The sequence below is a fragment of the Acanthamoeba castellanii genome (genome assembly GCF_000313135.1).
Source record: "Acanthamoeba castellanii str. Neff unplaced genomic scaffold scf7180000084736, whole genome shotgun sequence".
Lineage (NCBI taxonomy): Eukaryota > Discosea > Longamoebia > Acanthamoebidae > Acanthamoeba > Acanthamoeba castellanii.
This window is the reverse complement of record NW_004457514.1, coordinates 10,855-30,201: the sequence shown is the minus strand read 5'-3', so window position 1 is coordinate 30,201 and position 19,347 is coordinate 10,855. Positions and strand designations below refer to the sequence as shown.

The window sequence follows — 19,347 nt, the reverse complement described above, 5'->3', positions numbered from 1 at the left end:
TTTTCGTACGGGAGAGGATCGGATGCGAAGGGGTTGGATGAGAGCGTGGGGAGAGGGCAAGGTGGCAGCGTGCGTGCTGCTGCCCATACTCTGGATGATAGTGTTGCCGGCCATTAGATCGGCATCCAACCCAGATGAAGATTCATTCTTCTATGAAGGAGATCCTGCCCAGTATGCCAACTTCGACACGAGCAATCTGACTCCTCTGCAGATGAGGTACTTCTCTTCCCTTCCTCATTCGGAGATTTGAATCTCTACCAAATGCTTGCTGATGATTCCGTGCTAGAGAGGTGGTGCGAGAGATGTTCCACCACGCCTACACAGGCTACATGGAGCACGCCTTTCCCAAAGGTGCCACTTTGTTCTCCCTCACTTCTCTCTGTCTCTTTCTGTCTTCCCACTACGCGCACCACTCAATGCTCTACTGGTGGCAGACCAGCTGGCACCACAGAGTTGCAGGGCGTACCGCCGGAAGACGGCAGACTTCCACATGGGCAACTACGCGCTCACGCTCGTCGAGTCCCTGTCTACGCTCGCGGTGATGGGCGAGGCTGCCAAGTTCCAGCAGGCGGTTGACTGGCTCTCGGCCAATCTCGAGTGGCGAAGCGTGGAGGTGTCTGTCTTTGAAGCCAACATCCGAGTTCTTGGAGGTCCTCGCAAGCTTCTTCTTCTTCTTGCTGTATGCGCTCTATGTTGAGATCTTCTGCGATTGGTGCTGTGGCCAGGCCTGCTCTCTGCACACATGCTCGCCTCGGACCCCACGTTGGGTCTCTACCCCGGCTATGACGGCGACCTGCTTCGACTAGCGACGGAGCTGGGCGAAATCCTCCTCACCGCGTTTAACGCAAAGGAGATACCGGCAACCAGGGTACTCCTACGCACGTGTTTCCGGTCTGCTAGCACGTTATTCGTGTTCTGACTCGAGTGGGCGCAGATCAATCTTCACAGCCGGAAGACCTCCGGCAGCTCGTTGGTCAATCTGGCGGCGGGGACCACCTTCTTACTCGAGTTTGGCGTCCTCTCACGACTAACGGGCGATTCTCGCTTTGAGGTACGTTCCGTAAGCGAGATTTGCCGCTTGAACAGAGCCTCCCCCATTCTGAGCGAACCAACTTCTCTTCCACTTGCTCAGGTTGCTGCGGAGAGGGCGGTGGACTTCTTCTGGGGCAAGCGCTCGCCCTTGAATCTGGTCGGCAGCCTGATGAAATGGAGCACCGGGGAATGGGTGCGCGACCCGAACGTCACCAGCGCTGGCGTGGGCAGCGGAAGCGATTCGTTCTACGAGTATCTGCTCAAGTACTACATCCTGTCGGGCGACTCCAAGTACTGGGACATGTGGAACGAGGTACATACATACATACATACATACATACCGGCACCTCACCCGGTTGATAACATTCTGTCGTGGGTTTGAATTGTTTGACACAATCACTTGGTGCAACGCAGGCGTACCAGTCCATCTTGCGCTACATCAAGAACGACCACTGGTACATCGACGTTGACATGGACACTGGTCGGCCTTCCCGAAACTGGGTGGACACATTCCAGGCCTTCTTCCCCAGCCTTATGGTACGACCTTACACTAGTACGCAGCTCAGTAGCTCATACGCCTGGCGAAAAGGCTCACCCTCTTATCGCTCAGGTGCTCGCTGGTGATGTTGAGAATGCCACGCATATGTTTGCAGCCTACCACAGCATGTGGCAGCATTATGGTTTCATTCCCGAGGTGTACAAGCATCGCACCCAGGAGCTTCACCAGGGCAACTACCCGCTCCGACCAGAGCTTCCCGAAAGCACATGGTTCGAACACCTCCTCTCGCTTCTCGAGAACTGCACCAAGACTCACACTGTATCGTGTGCAGGTATCTCTACTATGCGACCAGAGACGACTACTATCTGCAGGTGGGCAAGGAGATTGTGGAGAGCCTGCAGCGACATTGCCGCGCGAGGTGCGGCTTTGCTGCGATAGCGCACGTCACCAATCGACGCACCGAGGACCAAATGGACAGCTTCTTCATCAGCGAGACGCTGAAGGTATGCCCGCTCGCCCGCCTACCTCGCCGAGCGCCTTCGCCTAACTTCGTTGGTGCTTGCTGCACCCCATGCATGTCCAGTACCTTTATCTGCTGTTCGACGAGGACAACTTCGCCAACAAGGGCAACTACATCTTCAACACCGAGGGACACTTCTTTCCCGTGACCCCTGCGGTGCAGAAGGCCGAAGAGGAGCGGAGGGGGGAGGGTATGAGCACCGTGCGGCGGTGCGCGCCGATGGAGGACCACGCCCGCCGAAAGAACTTCTTCCACCACCTGCACAGCGAGCCTTTCAACCTCTTCGACATCCGGCCGAAGACCTACTCGCGCTCTGATTGACCACTGTCAAGATCAGAACCAAGCGCGGAGTGGGTGTTACCGGCAGGCCAATCACGCGTGGCCAGTAACCATTCTAGCTTCCCGCCACAAATGTGTAGAACACACATCAAAGACCTGAAAAGTAACTTCTGACGCCCCTCGCATCACATGATCACGCCAGCCGTACAATCGTAGAACATCTCATCTCAATCTTCTTGTTTTATTATTTTTATCTTTCCGGCCCCAATCTTGTCTTCCATCTCGTTCATCGCCAACCAGCCATGGTCCTACATAAGCTGCTGCAGCTCCCATTTCGAATATGCTACGATTTGCCAAAGGGAAGGGGCACCACCAAGAAGAAGTCGTGGTGGCAGCGAACGCGCTTCTACTCCCACTTCGTCCACAAACGACCGTGGTATATCGCCACCTTGCTGCCCCTCCTTCTCGTTTGGGCCGTGTGGTTCCCCTGTATCGGTGGGCTCAACCAATGGCACCTCTACACTGACCGCTACTTCCTCGTTGTCGCCATGCTCTTCGGTACCGCGCCATACTGTTCTCTCTGCTCTCACTTCATGTGTGATCATGACATGTTGTTCACACAATGTGTCAATGTGGGTGGTGCCCATGCGCCGCAGCCAGCCTCGTGGCGGGCTTCCTGTCGCAGGGAACGGGAGGACTGTCGTTTCCCGTGATGACCCTCCTCTTCGCCATCGCACCGCTGGTGGCACGCGACTTTGCGCTCCTCACACAGGCGGTGGTCCTGTCCGGTGCGAGCTTTGCCATCATCTACCAGAACATCCCTCTCGAAACCAACGCAATCCTCTTCTCCTCCGTCGGTGGCGCCTTCGGTGCGAATCGCCGTCTCAACACGCGTTTGTGGCCGCATTTGCATGCTTGACTGACGTGCCAGTCTGCAGGCCTTGTGTTTGCGTTGCAGTGGATCGCTCCGTTGGTGCACGACACAGAAGCCATCATGAACTTTGTGAGGTGCGCTCTTCTCTTGTGCGTTCGTCTTTCCTCGCGTGACGACTATTCTGAATGGCGTATGTTGCGTGATGCAGCCTATGGATCGGGTTTGGGGCGGCGGTGTTCTGGCTGCGGCGCGAGTGCGATAAGGAGACGCACCTGGAGATACCCAACTGCAGCAACTGGAAGGCGTTCGTCCTCATGGTCACGGGCTTCTGCGGGGGCATGCTTACGGCCATGTTCGGCACGGGGCTCGACCTCAGCGTTTTCAGCTGTCTGGCGCTGTTCTTCCGCATTCACGTCAACACCGCCGCACCCACCGGAGGTAAGCCCTGTGTGTGCGCGTGTTGTGTGAGGAGTGTCTAACCGTCACGTTCACCATCAGTGGTCATACAGATGATCAACTCGTTGGTGGCAGTCGCGTTCAAGCTGCTTTTCATGGGCGGCTTCCAACAGGCGGCAGTGCTGGACTGGGTTGCCTCCCTGCCGTTCGTCTCGCTGGGCGCGCCCCTGGGCACGGTCTGCCTCTCCTTTGTCAATCGCACCTGGGTCAGCGGGGTCATCTACCTCGTAGCCCTGGCCCAGTTTGTCTACGCGATCTCGACGTTGACGATCAACACCGACATCATCTTCTTCGTCGTGGTCATCATTGTGACGACGACGGGCCTCTTCCTGCTGCTGGCCAAGCTCGGCGAGAAGCTGGTCGATGTCGAGAACAAGGGCTACATCTTCGACAGCGACGACGAGGACGAAAACGACGACGTCTACGGGGCCACTCCCATGAGCAGCTACGAATCGCTCCCGTCCATGGAAGAGCTGCGCGCCGGCAAGAAGAAGATGGAGCGACGAGAGATCAGCAGCGACGGTGTCGACTACTACGATGACGACGAGGAAGAGCTCCTGCAGGACGCCGATCGCGACATCGGCCGGCTCGAATCGAGCGGGTGGAGTCCCTACGGCCGCAAGTCCTCCCTCTACCCCAGCACCAAGAACTCCAACGCCGCCGCCGCCGCCGCCGCCGCAGCAGCTGAGAGCGCACACCTGCTGGGGCCAACTGGCACAGGCAACTCACCGCAGCCCTACTTGTGAAATCTCAGCACCACCACCGCACACCACGCCAGGCGCACGGATTGTGCCGCCAAGGAAACAAAGAGAACAAAGAAAAAGACAGAGAAAAAAGAAAAACTCCGGAAGCGCATCGGAAGCAGAAGAAGATCGACGTTTCGTCGATCCACTGCCGCGGCTGGTCACAGTTCGCATTCGAATCTGTGAGAAGGGAGCCACTTGGCAAAGGAGAACTTAGTCGATTCGAAGTTACGGGACAAGGCTGCTAGGCAGAAGGGTGCCGGCAATGGACGTGCCCAGCGAAACCAACGACCAGAACAACATGGATGACGCTGCTGCCAACGCTGTAGAGGCAGGTGATAGGGAAAATCTCGAGGGGGCGATTGGCTCATCGGCAGAAAACAACCAGGTGCGAGAGGATGGGCAAGAGGAAGAGAACGAAGAAGAAGAAGGCGAAGAAGATGCGGCCGACGAGGTAAAAGAGGAGGACGAGGAAAGCGAACAAAGTGAAGAAGAGGAGGAGGAGGAAGAGGAAGGTGGGGCAAGCGATGAGGAAAACGATTATGAAGCGCAGCGGCAGCGCAACATCGAACGCAATCAGGCCATGCTGCGCCAGCTGGGTCTCCTCGTCGACCCCTCGGCCATGGCCGTACCCTTCGGCACCTCTCCCTCCACCTCGACTGCAACCACCGCCTCCTCCACATCTTCATCTTCATCAGCCCTGCTGCCCTTGTCCGACGCCGCCCCCGTGGCCGCCGGGTTCTCCCTGCAGACCCCCAAGCGCAAGTACAAGCCCCGCCAAAAGCGGAACGTCGACACCCCCACCCGCACCTCGTCTCGCCTCCAGACCAAGGTATCGACCAGCCACCCGCTTTGCTCGGTGTGGCATAGTCGCTGGGGCACCTCGAGCTGAGAGTGCTCTCTCGCTCTCGCACCGAATCTCATGTGTGTGTGTGTCGTGCACAGTCGAGGCGGTCGTATGCCGAGAACTCGTTCTTCAAGACCCTCCCACCAGAAGAACAGGCTCAGGTACAATTCAAGGCCTTCTCACACGCTTATGACGCACACCACACACACGCACACACGCACACACGCACACACGACACACACACGGAGGGCTCACGGCCCCATGGGTACACAGATACTGGCTGCGGAGAAGAAGGCGAGGAAGAAGGCGCGACGGGAGCGGGAGAAGGAGGACGCGGAGGAAGCCGAGGGCGAGGAGACCGAGGAGCAGAGGAACGCGCGCAACTCCAACAAGTGGATCGGGTCCCGCCTCTACGACTCCGACCGTGGCATCACCTGCCACCAGTGCAGGTGTGTGCCTGCATTCCATTACTCATCTCAAGCTTGCATTCCTCTTGCTCGGGCGCATGTCGGGCACCCTGACACTCTGTGCGTGTGCGTATGCGTGTGCGTGTGCGTGTGCGGTGTGTGCGGTTCACTGCCGGCAAAAGACGGTGGACGAGAAGACGACGTGCGCCAATGAGTTTCGGATTCACACGCCGGCGCGCCATCACTACTGTCGGCGGTGCCTGTGGAATCGCTACGGCGAGGCCCTCGACGAGGTGCGCAAGGACCCCGTCTGGCTCTGCCCTTCGTGCCGGGGCGTATGCAACTGCTCCTTCTGCCGGTATATCCCGCCACCCGCCACCACCCACCCACCAGCTCTGGTGTTGCTCGCGTGTGTTTCTCACACCGGTCGGGCGGGCGGCGATGTACACCCCAGGAAGAAGCGCGGGCAGGCGCCTACGGGAGTGTTGGACACGGCCATTCTCCAGAAGTACTCGTCGGTGGCCGAGTACCTGCAAAAGGATCGCCAGGTGCGCGTCTTTTTTTCCCGTCTCATGCACGCACGCGCGGCGCTGTTGGAATCATACGCTCACCACTGAACTCTTGCGTCGATGACCTGATTAGGAGAAGCCTGCGGTCTCGGAGGAGGAGCTGAAGAAGATGAAGGAGAACATCGAAAAGGAGATCAAGGAGGGCATCCGACCTTCGGCGCCCATCACCACTTCCGCCTCCGCGCAGGTACCCAGCAGCCCGTCCGCACTCTCTCCCTGTATTCTCTGGCTTACGTGTGTGTGTGTGTGTGTTATGTCGTGTGTTGTGTGTGTCGCACAAGCAGGCGGAGGAAATCAGTGCAGATCTGAAGGGTGACCTGTACTACGTGGAGGCCATTGTTGAGCACCGGTCGACACCGAGGGGACTCGAGTATCTCATCAAGTGGCTGGGCTATGGCTACGAACTCAACACGTGGGAGCCCGCCGCCCACCTCAACTGCCCTCACCTCATCAAGGTGCTGCGCATCTCTCCCCCGCCCTCCTCCTCTTCTTTCGCTCTTGGCATAGCCCGGTGCTGACGTGTGTGTCGCCACTCCCGACCGTTGTGTTGAACAGGAGTACCACATCCGCAACAAGCTGCCGCTTCATGCCAAGCGTGGGCGGAAGAAGAAGATCGTGGACGATCCCCCCGCCAACGCGGACAAGGAGGAGAAGGAGAAAGGGAAGGAAGAGGACGAAGGTGAGGAGGAAGAAGAGGAGGAGGAGAAGGTAGCGGAATGGCAGACGCGCCGACCTGGCAGGCCCAAGGGCCGTGGGCGAGGGCGGCCCAGGCTGGTGGTGGGTACTGGCAGAGGACCCCGCCGCTCGGACGGCGCCGGCGATGACGAGGACGGCAGCGGCGCGGCTGATGCCACGACGACGACGACGACAGCCGAGCAGCGCGCGAATGCCAAGAAGAAGCGGAAGGCCAAGGAGGTGCTGCCCACCCAGGCAACCAAGAAGACGAAGACGACCAAGACATCGGCAAAGAACGAAGACGACGAGGAGAACGAAGACGAGAAGAAGACGAAGACGAAGGGGAAGAAGAAGGCGAATACGAAGGTGGCGAAGGCTTCGAAAGCGAAGGGCGGCAAGGCGGCCGCGACCAAGAAGGGCCCCAAGGGCACCAAGAAGGAGGCAGAAGAGGCGAAACAGGATGTTCGGAAGAGCCCGAGGCAAAAGCAGGAAGCCCAGCCCGAGGCCTCGAAGGCAGCAGTCGGCCGCAAGTCGCCGCGGCTGGCCAAGCGGGTTCGCGGAGGTCGAGCCGACGAGGAGGCAGAGCCGGTGATGGCGAAGGCCGCCGCCAAGCCGACCGGCGGAAGGAAAAGAAAGAAGGCGGAGAGCGACGGAGAGGAGAAGGAGGAGAAGGAAGAAGAGAAGGCGGGAATGGAGGAGGACGAGCGACCGAAGACGCTCTACTGGGACGAGCCGGTGGAGAAGGGCAAGAGGCGGCGGAGCGCGCCCATACTCCTGTCGGACAACTTCATCATCCTGGGCAACGGCGAGGTGCGCGGAGAAGCGCAGCGGGCGAACGCCAGGAAGTCAACATCAACGACATCGACAACAGGAAAGTCCAATGCGAAGGCTGCAACAGAGAAAGAGAAGAAGAAGGAGAAAGGCAAGGAGAAGAAGAAGACGCGGAAGGCGAGTACCACGAAGGAGAAGAAGGGCGAAGCCACCAAACAGAAGAAGACGAAGAAGAACGAAACGAAGAAGCAGGGCAAGGCAAAAGAAGAGAAGAAGAGGAAAGCAAAAAGCGATGAGGGCGAGAAGGTGCGGCCCGAAGGCGAGGAGAAGGACAAGGACGAAGAGGAGCCGGAGCGACCGCTGTACTGGGACACGGCGGTGCCGCGCAAGAGGCAGCGCAACCCCAACATGGCCTACTTCACCGACTTCCTGCTACACAGCGGCCCGCCTAGCGCTAAGAAGAAGCGCAAGTCTTCGCCACCCTCTCCAGCCAAGTGACCAAATGTTTCCACACAAATAGCTCAGTTCAGACTGGTCTCACTGGCTAGCACTGGAGTTGACTAGCGGTTGGTGGCAAGATGGCGACAGCTGCACCAGACCCATCTGTGCCCCAAAAGAAATGCCAGGGCCGCACGAGCTTGCTCAGGTCAAAGGGTCTGGCTCGCTGCATGTCCCAATCGGACAGTTTAAGTCCTGAGACAATCGTGCAAAGCATGGTTTCGGAAAGTTGGCTGCTGAGCGGTACCAAAGTGTTGTCCACAAAGAAGAAGGCGGTGTCATTCTCCACCACCACTGCCACTTCTTGACCTTCTTTGAAGCCTGTGGTGAAGGCAACTTCAGCATGGCCTGCTTGCTCCCCGTGGCAAGAATTGCTTGGGAACTGATGAGAAGTGTACCAATGTCACGAGCACCTGGCGCATGTGCTAGCACATGTGCAATGTCACGAGCACCCTGCATTCGTGGAGCTCACTAGGCCCTAACCCCCTCATTGCTCACGAAGTGCGCCCACAAACCCAGGACTGGAGTGCTGGCGCTTCGCGAGCGACACGACTCTCCATGTCGGCTTGTCTGCGCCGAAGGCTGCATTGCTGGTGTGCGAGACCGACAGCGACCAAGAAAAAGTGCAGTGTCAGGCAGGCCACAAGATATTGGTGCTCGACAAGCAAAAGCGGAGGGCCAAGCTGGTGATGCCCAGGAACAGTTGGAATGCCACCATAGTGCTGGTGGATCGTCCCATCACAGGGGTTCGTTCTTGTACCCGCGAGTTAGTATGGCTTTTACTGGCACCTCAGCCTCTATCAGGTTTCAAGTGATCCGAAGAACAGGCTTCTGGATGGTCGGCGTACATGGACGTGGGACCTCGCCTGTCCCCAAAGGGGCCCACCCCTAGAAGCACGTCGCGCACCGGCAGACGACCAACCACATCCCACACCAGCTCCCTCGGCAGCCCTTCCATCTTCGCTCTTTCTGTATTTTCTGTATTTTTTTTTATTATTTTCAATTTTAAAAAGGAAAAAGTAGTCGTGGCTCAGAAGCAGCGGAAGATGCGACGGAAGAAGCCGGGCTTGCGCTGGCGTTCACCCTCGGAGCCGCCGGCGCTGCCACCTGCGCGGCCGCTAGACAGGTCGTCCAGCTCGTCGGCGCTGTTGTCCGAGCCCGGGTCGACCCAGTCCTCCGGCGGCTTGTTCGACGTCGGATTGCCGTCCTTCACCACTACTCTCCGCGCGCCGGTGAAGAGGTAGTCCATGTCGACGACCCAGCGTCCCTTTGGCGTGTGGCCCTCGGCGTCGGGCACCACCACGGGACCCAGCCCGAAGAAGCTGCGGCGGGGCGCCTTGGCAGATGCCGCTGCGGCTCCGGCACCACCCGCGGCGGCAGCAACGGAAGCGTCAGCACCGCGGCTGGCCTCAGCGTCGTAGCTGTCCAGATGGTCGCGGTTGCGGCGCCCTGGGCGTGGCCACACAATTACACGACTTAGAGACTGTACGGGAGGGCGCATTGCGTAGGGGTGTGGGTCGGTGCGTACTGCGGATGATGGCGGCCAGGAGGAGGAGCAGCGCGAGGGCGGTGAGGGCGAGGCAGGTGCCGATCAGCGGCAGGCCGATCACGAGGAACCAGAACAGGGCTCCGCGGTCGTCGCCGTCGTTGAACTGAACGATGTTGGTCTGCGTCACGGCCTGGGCTCCCGTAGCGGCGGCGGTGTAGACGATCGCCACCTTGTACTCGACGGGGTAGATGCCGTCAATGTCGTTGGCCAGCACTGTGCCGTTGGTGCGCGCAAACTCGGCGAAGGGGGCCGACTCGTCGCTGGTGTTGCGGCGGTACCACACGTACTCGACGGGCAGGACCACCCCGCTGTAGCTCACGTTGAGCCGGGCCACGCCGTCGTGCTCGCTGCCGCTCAGCGTGGCCTCGTAGGCCGAGTCCGCGGTGAGGCCGATCTGGTACGGGTTGTACTCGAGCGCGGAGAACTTGGCCGCGTCGTCGGCGGCCGTCAGGGCCAGGTTGGCGCCCGAGTTGGAGATCACGGTGCGGTTGCTCGAGCTCGTGGCCCGCTTGTTGGAGAGGCGCGCGGAGGCGCCCTCGAAGCGGATGCTCACGCCCACGGTGAAGAACTCGCCCGGGGCCAGCGTGGCGCCGGTGCGGATGACCACGCGCGTGCCGCCCGAGACGACGGTCGAGTCGGGCGTGGTCGTGGCGTCGTATTCGAGGCCATCCGTCAGCAGCGACGTCTTCTTGGGCAGCAGCAGCACGATGTCGGTGTCGAACGCCGTGTCGCTGCCGCTGTTGGTCGCCGTCACGTCCACCTTGGCGACACCGCTGTTGGACTGGTAGAGCTGCTGGTTGTAGATCACGATGCCCTCGGGCGTGACGATGCTGCCGGAGTAGGAGATGTCGATCCAGGGACCCGAGGCCCGCACGTACAGTGTGTTGGTCGCCTTCGCTTGTTTCTGGAACGCGCGGGGGCGGAAGGGTCAGTGAACTGGACAACTCGCTACACGCACGCACACACACACACACACACACGCACGCACACGCACACGCACACACACGCACACACACACACGCACACACAACGCACCTGCTTGCCAACGTTGTCCAGGAAGGTGGCGGTGGCGCCGTAGGAGGCGGCGTTCCATCCGTAGGGCAGCTGGGGCGCCACGGTACGCACGAGGAGGTACAGCTGCGCCAGGTCGGGACCGGCTGTGCGGGGGAACGGGAACTTGGCGCCGAACACGCTCAGCCGGTACGTCACCTGCGCAGGAGCGAACGAATCGGTCAGCGCTCCCCGCCCCCACGTCTGTGTGCCTGGTGGGAGCGAGTGCGCCACAGTGTCGTACCACGGTCTGGGAACCGGCAGTAGAGACGGTGAAGGGCACGGCGGTGCGGCCCTGGGTCTTGAGGCCCTGCCAGAACGAGTCGATGGCCGCCTCGCGATTGTCCTGCTCCGAGGCCACGAGGGCCAGCTGGTTGACGTCCGATTCATTGACCGAGTACACTCCTTGCACCTGCGGTTGGCCGTGCACCGTCAGTGTCAGTGTCAGTGTCCGTGTTGGAACGCCAAGCCGCGATCGAGGGTGCAGGGAATAGAATAGAATAGAATGGAGAACCTTGAAGTCGGAGTTGATGGTGTGAGTGAACTTGAGGTTGTGGGCGAATCCGCTGGTCCATAACACCTCGTCGGGCCACTGCGACGCCGCGTCCAGCGGAACGCCGAACATGATCTGCGGGATCGATAGCTGGTAGTCGTGGATGCCCTGTGGCACGAAAGGTGTTGAGTCCTGTACCAAACTGGGCGACAAAGGCGAGGGAGACGACAGGGGTAGGTTAGGGTAGGTACAGGGGTCGGTGGGGCCGGGCAGTCGGTCGAAGAACTGCGGCTTGAGGGTCACGTTGAGGGCGATGAGCTTGCCCCTCAGGCTGTCGGGGATGTTCGCGGCCACGGTGAGCTGGTAGTAGTAGTCGCCCTTAAACCCGTCACGGATGGTGGCCACGTTGATGGACTGGAAGTCAAACTGCATCAAACCACAAGACAACAGCGTTTAGTAACTGTGTTGTGTGTGTGTGTGTGTGTGTGTGCGTGTGCGTGTGCGTGTGTGTGTGTGTGGAGCGAACCTGAAGCGGCGCGGTGTCGATGTTGTGGTTGGACGGCTTGATGCTGATGTAGGGCTTGTACTCGGCCGGGATCTGAGAGATGCAGCAAAACGGTGAGCGTGAGTTTATCGTCACACCCACCCCATGATGGCGCAGAGAGGGTTGCTTCAGTACGTACCGTCACGTCCATGAAGTTGAACGAGATGGGGGCCTGGATGGCGTGCTTGTAGCGGTACATCAGATCGTTGGCGCTGATCGGGGCCGAGCCCTCGTACACGAAGTCGATGGCGCTGGCCAGGAGGTTCCAATTGAACCCGGCGTTGTTGGCGAAGGTCACCTTCACGTAGGTCGTGACGCCGGGGCTCACGATGGCCTCCGTGCCCTTGTAGCCGCCCACGTAGACCGACACCTGCGCGTCGCCGAAGCCGTGGCTGTTGTAGTAGATCGACGACGTCCAGGTCCGCTCGATCTCGTCCGGGTCCGACAGGTCGAGCAGCTGGACAAGCGTGGCGTTGAAGGTCGGGAGCGACGTGGGGAAGATGGCGTTGGTGACCTCGAGGTCGGTGCGCGTGGCGAGCACGGTCGAGACCGGGTTGTCGACGTCGGCGAAGGCGTTGGGGCCGAGCGAGGGGTTCCAGTAGGTGAAGCGGCCGCCGTCGACGACTGGGGTGATGCCCTCGCGGTGGACGCCGTCCATGGGCTGCAGGGCGTAGAGCACGTTGAGATCCTCCTTGGCGCCGCCGCGGAGGTTGGCCGCGAAGTAAAGCCAGTCGCGCGCCGTGTCGGTCGGGAGGTAGTTGTTGAACTGCGAGATGTTGGCCGGCGAGTAGCCGGGCGACTGGCAGTCGTAGCTGGAGAGGCGCGGGTCGCTGGCCGACAGCGTCGGGTCGACCGGTACGATGTTGTTGCGGACGACGTTGGCCAGATAGGCGTGGCGTGAGTTCTTCGGGTCGATCTACGGTGGTGTGTGTGAGAGAGACAGAGAAAGAGAGAGAGAGAGAGAGAAAGAGAGCAGTTAGGGACTGGGATGACAGTCACAGAAAATGCTATTGCGTACCTGGACGCGCTGGGGGTTGAATTCGCAGACGTAGATGTTGGATTTGACCTGATCTCCCAGACCGGCCGGACTGGTGATCTGGTCCAGACCGATCCACGCCGGGATCTGCTCCGCCGCGCCGACTGAGACAGCCAGCGACTTGGCCTGACCGGCCACCAGCGTGTCGTCCTTGTTCTGCAGCTGGTCGCTCCACCAGCCCCTGCCCCACCCCATGCGTGCGGTGAGTCATTCACTCGGGTTGCGACCCTATGGGACAGGTGACTGAGTTGAAGGCGTACATCTTGCCGGGGAAGTTGGCGTGGGTCTGATTGCTGGAGTACGAGACCTCGTAGCCCACACCCTGTGCGATCAAGGCGGAATCAGCGCAACGCAGTTCCGAAAAACACACACACACACACACACACACAAGCACACACGCACCTTAAAGATCGAGAAGGCGATGAGGTTCAAGGGCTTCGGGTTGTGGGAGTCGGCGCTCGGGAGCGGGTTGTCGAAATGCCACGGGTACCCCTTGCCGAACTGGGAGTCCCAGTAGTCGGTGTGGGTGAAGTCCCACATGTCCTCCAGAATGTAGCCGGCGGGCCAGTGGTCGGCCACCTGCGTGGCGTAGTTCCACCCGCTGCCGGTGGGCGATGTGACCGATGAGGGACGCCCTTTCAGGGTCGGAAGGCCCAGCGTCAGGTTCTTGCACTGGTTGAGCCTGCCGAGCCGAGAAGCGCACGAGCTTAGCGTGTGAGATCGGCTTTGATGATGATGGTGGTACGTACGGCTTGGACTCGGAGCAGATCTGGACGTCCTCGATGCTCTGACGCTGAGGCGAGCTGATAGACACACCGCTGAGTGTCACGGTGCCGTCCTGCAGGCACACGCCGTAGCCCGACTTGTGACCGTAGCTGATCCACTGCAACAGTGGAGGAAATGAATATAGGAGTTAGAGCCGACACTACAAGCAAGAGCCTCTACGGGAAAAAACAGGGTACCTGGGTCTTGGAGTTGAGGTCGGTGACCTCGTTGTCGACGGTGGTGTCGCCGTAGACGACCGGGTAGAAGGACTTGCCGAGCTGCATGACCTGATTGGCCTCGCAGTCGGTGTGCTCGAACCACTTCTCGTAGTTGTTGAGCACCTTGACCTGGGCGCGCACGACGAGGTCCTGGTCGGACTGCCACTGGAGCGTGCGATCGCCCGTGGTCGGGTCGAGCAGCTCGTATGTGGTCGTCATCTGGAAGTTGCGCAGCGGTCCGGGGATCGGGGCCGCGTCGACAAAGGTAGAACGCACCGGCTGCGACCACGGCCGGTCCCAGATATCGGTCCACTCGACACGGGAGGTCTCGGCGGCCAAGGGAATCAGCTGCCCGGCGCCCGTGGTCTGATGATGCACAACATGTGGTGTGTGGTGTTGGTGATTTCAACAAAGGAAAGAAAAGGAAAAGGAAAAAGAAAAACGTTCCAGGAGGTGTACCAGGTACTCGCGGAAGGGGATGGAGGAGATGCCCAGGCTGGCCAGCAGGGAGAAGGCGCCGTTGGTGGTGACGAGGCCGGGATCGCCGTGGTCGGGGTGGATCTCGGCGCTGCCCCACACCGTCTGATGGGCTCGCAGCTCCTGGAAGTACATTCCGTTGCGCACTGGTCACCCGTTGATGAACGAACACACAATCAGCGCCCGGGCTCGTACGTTTGGGGGGGGGGGTTATGCGGCCACGAGGAAACACGTACTGAAGGGTTCGAACGACTCGTAGGGCAGGGCGAAGGTTTCGTTGTTGTCCTCTCCGCGCTTCAGCTTGTACTCCAGACGGAGGGCAGGGAGCGAGAACGCCATGATCTGACTGAACGTCACCGTCGGCGCGCTCTGTGCGAGTGCCACGCGCGTGGTTAGGCACACACCGTTGGGCGTGGACTTGGCTCAAGGGGGAAGGTTGAGGGCTGTACCGGGGTCTGCGTGCGGTAGGACTGGTGGGGTGCGGGGATCGAGAGATCGTAGACCAGCTCCTCCAGGCCGAAGGGAACGGCGGGGGCGGTCGCCAGCGAGCCACGCAGGCGCTCGAGAGTGACGGTCATCTGGCTGCTCTTGCCGTAGGCCTCGTTGGGCATGTTGCCCCGCTTGAAATAGGTCGTGATTACCCTGGTCGCTGCGTCGTAGGTCGTCGACGTAATCGCCACCTGGTCGGCACCGTAGCTGATGTAGTTGTTGCCCACAGGGTCATCGCCGGCCTCCCAGAAGGTCGCCGATGGCAGCGTGAACGTGAAAGAGCCGCCTGCGGCCAAATTTCGGTCACGATCACGGGATCACCAGGGGGAGAGGGCAGTAGGGGAGACGCACCTTTGCGAGTCGTGTTGGGGTTGAGCTCGAACGTGGCGTACCACACGGGCACGATGCGCACGTCTCGGTATTCGCCGAAGCGGGCCACGCCCTCGGCGGTCTTCGGGGAGTAGTACCACTCCGTCTGCAGGGCGACGCTCGTGTCCTTGATGAACCCCATCACATCGTCACCCGACGTGATCCTGCAGCCAAGCCACCAAACCGTTCATTCACCAAGGCTTGACGCAACGGTGATCGTTCAAGGGAGTACGTACGAGTTGTCGGTGAAGGGGACGGTGTAGTGGACCTTGCGGATCGGGCCGGAGGTGGGCAGGGCGTCGAGGTCGACCTGGCCCTCGCGCTTTTCGCAGTCGAGGAGCAACTCGTTCTGCCATTCGGCGCCGCGGTAGCCGCGCGAGAAGGCCGGCGGATGCGCACCCGGGTCGCGGCCGAAGTGGCTCGCCACAACCTTGCTCGCCGTCGACGCTCCCTGTTCAACGCAACAGACACCGTTCCATCACACTGTAAGCCCGAAGAACAGCATGGCATGGCATGGCATGGCATGGCATGGCATGGCATGGCATGGCATGGCAAGCAGGTGGGCACGTACGCAGTCGTTGGAGGTGGCTTCGTACTGGTCGAGCGAGAAGGTGCTGGTGGGGGTGAGGCCCTCGGGCAGGGGCAGGCCCTCGCGGTTCTTGTAGTAGTAGACATCGGAGCGGGCGAACGCGATGTTCTTGCGCAGCGCGGTGCCGGAGGGGTTGAGCATGGATGCCGGAGCCGAGCCCGAGGGCCACGAGCCCGCCACGTCGTAGGCCGCGAAGGCCCTCGGGTCGGACAGCTCCAAGAAGGCCAGCATGCGGGGCACGCCCAGACCGTAGAACGAGTCGGCGTCGGAGAAGAAGACCTGGTTAGTCACGAACTGGGTGCTGGTCGGCGCGTTGCTGGCAAGGCCTGAGTTGGCGATGTCCGACACATTGCCCGACACGGAGGGCAGGCTGCCGAACAGGCCGGGGTCGCGGACGGTCTTGTTGTTCTTCACCGGGATGTCCCAGTCGGCGGCAAGCAGGGCCGCGCGCTGCAGGAGCAGGGCGTAGTCGAGGTAGTCGTAGTCGCGCGGGTCGAGGCTGACAAAGGGATAGGAGTAGTTGGCCACCTTGTTGATCGCCTGGTCGTAGTACTGCCAATCGAACGTCGCAAGCGTTGCCACCTACGCACGATCATGTGAGACAAGTCCCTTGCATGTACTAAAAAAGAAACAGGGAATCGTACGGCGGCCTGGTTGCTGATGTCCACCAGGGGCGAGATGAGGGGAATGTAGCTGATGAACGTCACGTCGAGCGCGTTGGTGTTGGCCTTGTTCTCGGCCGTCAGCACGTTATCCACGTAAATGCCGGAGCCGCTCACTACGACACGACACGACACCACGATCAGTGAGCAAGCAGAAGGCCGAAGCTGCTGAAGTGGAGTTCGTACAGGGATAGAAGCCCAGAGGATCGGCATTCATATCACAGCGAATCTGTCGATGTCAATGAGCACAAGCCAGCAGGTGGGATTGGGGGGGGGGGCAAGAAGGGTACCAGCGCGGCTTCGTAGGCGTCGACAGTGACGGGACCCCAGTCAACAAACACGGGCGCGTTGTCCCTCGCCGCCACGGTGTAGTTGACCTGCGGGTACACGAGCGGGATGCCGGTGCCCTGCTGGGTGATGGACACGTCCTCGATGAAGAGGTTGACTGTGGCCGACACCACGCCGAAGGCCGCCAGCGAACCTCCCCCGGGGGAACAATCGAGGTAGTACGAGGCATTGAGTGCCGCACCGGGCGCCGTGCGCTGGGTGTTCGGCACCACCGAGCAGCCAGCCGGCAAGGGACTATCCAGCTGTTGGCGAAGTTGATAGTGAGGATAGAAAAATAAAAACGAAACGCAAACGCAAACGCAAATTGAAACACAAACGCAAACAAACTGAAACATAACGTACCCGCAAGCCGGAAGCGACCCAGATGACGAAGGAGACGTCGCCGAGGGGGTCTTTGAAGAGGTTCTTGAGGTCGGCCTTGACCGCAAGGCTGAGCTGCTCGAATATGGGGATCGTGGTGAGTCCCGAGACGATCTCCGTGTCGATGATGATCGGCCCAGCCATCGCCAGGAACAGCGCGTCGAAGAACCACCCGAATGAGGCCTCCTCCAGCACTGGATTGCCCAGGTGCAGCACGAGCTGGCCCTTGCCCACCGGCTGCCACATGATGTGCGGGTAGGCCCCGTCCGGCTCCGCATTCCGCACCGCGCCGGCCGCGTTCTTGATGCGCAGCGTGGTGCCGTTCCACCGCGACACGACCGTGAACGCATTAGCGTCGCTGACGACCGGCGCCGACTGCAGCGAGGCCGACGCGGCCGAGCCGTTGGTGGTGGGTGAGAAGCACAGGGCGCGCTGGACCCACTCGGCCTCGGCGCTGGCAGCGCCGATCTCCCCGCAGCCGGTCACGACAGCCGACAGCTGGCCGGGCTTGGGCACCAGGGTGTCGCCCGTGTCGAGGGTGCCCGCGGCCACGAGGCCCAGGGTCTGGAGCAGCAGAGCACCCTTGCCCGAGCTGAACACGAGGCCGCCCTGGTCGAGGTAGGCCTGCAGCTGCTCGCGTCCGCTCGCACCGAGGAACTCGGCGATGGTCGCGTCGGCGCCGGCGTAGATGTCGGGCACGATCAGAGCGCCGAAGCGCGGGAAGCCATCGGGCAGGAGCAGCCGGCCGGACTTAACGTCGGTCTCGTCGATGTAGACCACGCTGGTGGCCTCGTGCGCAGAGTCGGCGGCGATGTAGGCCCAGTAGTCGGCCGAGCGCCAGCACTGGGCGTACTTGGTGTTGAGGTAGTTGTACAGAGGCGCGCAGTAGTCGAAGGCCTCGTAGGTGAGCGGACGGATCATACCATTGTACTCGCCCTCGATGGTCAGGATCGCAATGCTGTCATGATCCATCGACAACATGAGCCATAAGTTGTCAAAATGAAGGAACGCCACAGTTGGTCACCACCACACATGTTCTAGGAGGAGGGGATGGAGTGAGTACCTGATGTCGTAGAGGGCCTTGGCGCTGCCGAGGTCGATGTTGGACTGGTCGGCGATGGAGGCGAACGAACTGTCGAACCCGTCGGCAGTGGTCGAGATGAGGGCGCCCTGGTCGAACTGCACCCCGGCATCGGTGGAGAACGACTGCGGGTAGAGGATGAACCGCGACTTGCGGGGCGACAGATGCGTGAACGCGAACCGGAACGCAGCGGCCCTCTTCAGTTCCGTGTCCTGCCGCTCGTCCAAGGGGATGTAGACCGGCTTCTCGATGGTGCTGACCCGCTCCTCTTGGAGGAGGCCGGAACCCTCTGAGAGGGAGGCGTGGTAGAAGTGCAGGGGCAGTTCATCGTCCGCCACTTCGCCCAGTCCGGCGATGGCCAGGGCTGCAGGCAGGACGAGGGCCAGTACGGCGATGGCGGCCAGCGCCGACCGCTGCCAATATCGCAGGCGGCCCAGAGGAGGAGTCATGTTGTCAGTCAGTCTATGGTGGAGTGGTTATGGTACAAGTGGCGGTGGTGGACTTGATGTGCCGGTGGGTCGGATGCGAAGTGGCCTTAGGGCTGGTAAGGGTCAGAAGAAAGGATCGCCTCGGCGCTATGTGAGTGGGCGGAAAATGAGAGTATTAATTAGAGGCAAGTTGCGCGGGCCAATGGGAGCTGCAGGACGATCACCCAACATCAAGGTTGTACGAACACCACCCCCGCAACAATCACAACCGCGCAATGATTGGCCTTGCGAGGGATCCCCTTCTTCGGCGTGGCTCCGGTTCACTCTCACCCATTGGATCCCTCCACGCGCCATGTGACCGCGGTTCACTAACTTGTTCCTGGGTGTGAATCAATGTTTATGTACATGGAGGGGGTCGTTGACCTTACCCTTCGCCGCCGGCCTGAGGGCCAACCTTGGCCGTGTGGCGATGGTGTGCATCGAATGGTGTGGAGAGGTGGCAGCTGAAGTTGTTCAGTTGACGAGCTTGGTGCGTCGGCCGAGAGTGCGCTTGGCCACGGTCGCGGGCTTCACCTTGGAGGGCGCGTTCTCCTTGTCAAACGAATCTTCCATGAGCTTCTGCACAGTGCAAAGTGGATGGATGTTAGGTCGGGTCGGACCAGGAAGTGGGCTTGAGAAGGAGGTACGTACCAAAGGAGACTCCTCAATCTTCTTCTTGA

General features: G+C 60.6%; 3 protein-coding genes and 2 pseudogenes across 3 annotated transcripts in view; 3 read left to right on the top strand and 2 right to left on the bottom strand.

The window, feature by feature from the left end:
- Positions 1-302: 302 nt before the first annotated feature.
- ACA1_166920 lies at positions 303-2,372 on the top strand (annotated as a pseudogene).
- Positions 2,373-2,632: 260 nt separating this feature from the next.
- Positions 2,633-4,406, top strand: ACA1_166910 (amine oxidase family protein; the record flags this gene model as incomplete). Its single annotated transcript, XM_004340843.1, has 5 exons — positions 2,633-2,888; positions 2,987-3,199; positions 3,269-3,338; positions 3,413-3,642; positions 3,703-4,406. The coding sequence occupies 5 exons, from the start codon at positions 2,633-2,635 to the stop codon at positions 4,404-4,406; spliced, it is 1,473 nt and encodes a 490-aa protein (XP_004340891.1).
- A 262-nt stretch (positions 4,407-4,668) lies between these two features.
- On the top strand, positions 4,669-8,170 carry ACA1_166900 ('chromo' (CHRromatin Organization MOdifier) domain containing protein; the record flags this gene model as incomplete). Its single annotated transcript, XM_004340842.1, has 8 exons — positions 4,669-5,235; positions 5,349-5,411; positions 5,524-5,703; positions 5,840-6,015; positions 6,112-6,205; positions 6,300-6,413; positions 6,511-6,681; positions 6,782-8,170. 8 exons carry the CDS (start codon positions 4,669-4,671, stop codon positions 8,168-8,170), a joined length of 2,754 nt encoding a protein of 917 aa, XP_004340890.1.
- Positions 8,171-9,200: 1,030 nt separating this feature from the next.
- Positions 9,201-18,649, bottom strand: ACA1_166890 (annotated as a pseudogene).
- A 492-nt stretch (positions 18,650-19,141) lies between these two features.
- ACA1_166780 (uncharacterized protein) overlaps positions 19,142-19,347 on the bottom strand; it is a gene marked incomplete at both ends in the record, with an annotated part of 558 nt that continues 352 nt past the window's right edge. The window contains 2 exons of the mRNA XM_004340841.1: positions 19,142-19,246; positions 19,319-19,347. The exon at positions 19,319-19,347 is cut by the window's right edge and continues 4 nt beyond it. Coding sequence (XP_004340889.1) covers positions 19,142-19,246; positions 19,319-19,347 — 134 coding nt within the window. The remainder of the gene's footprint in view (positions 19,247-19,318) is intronic.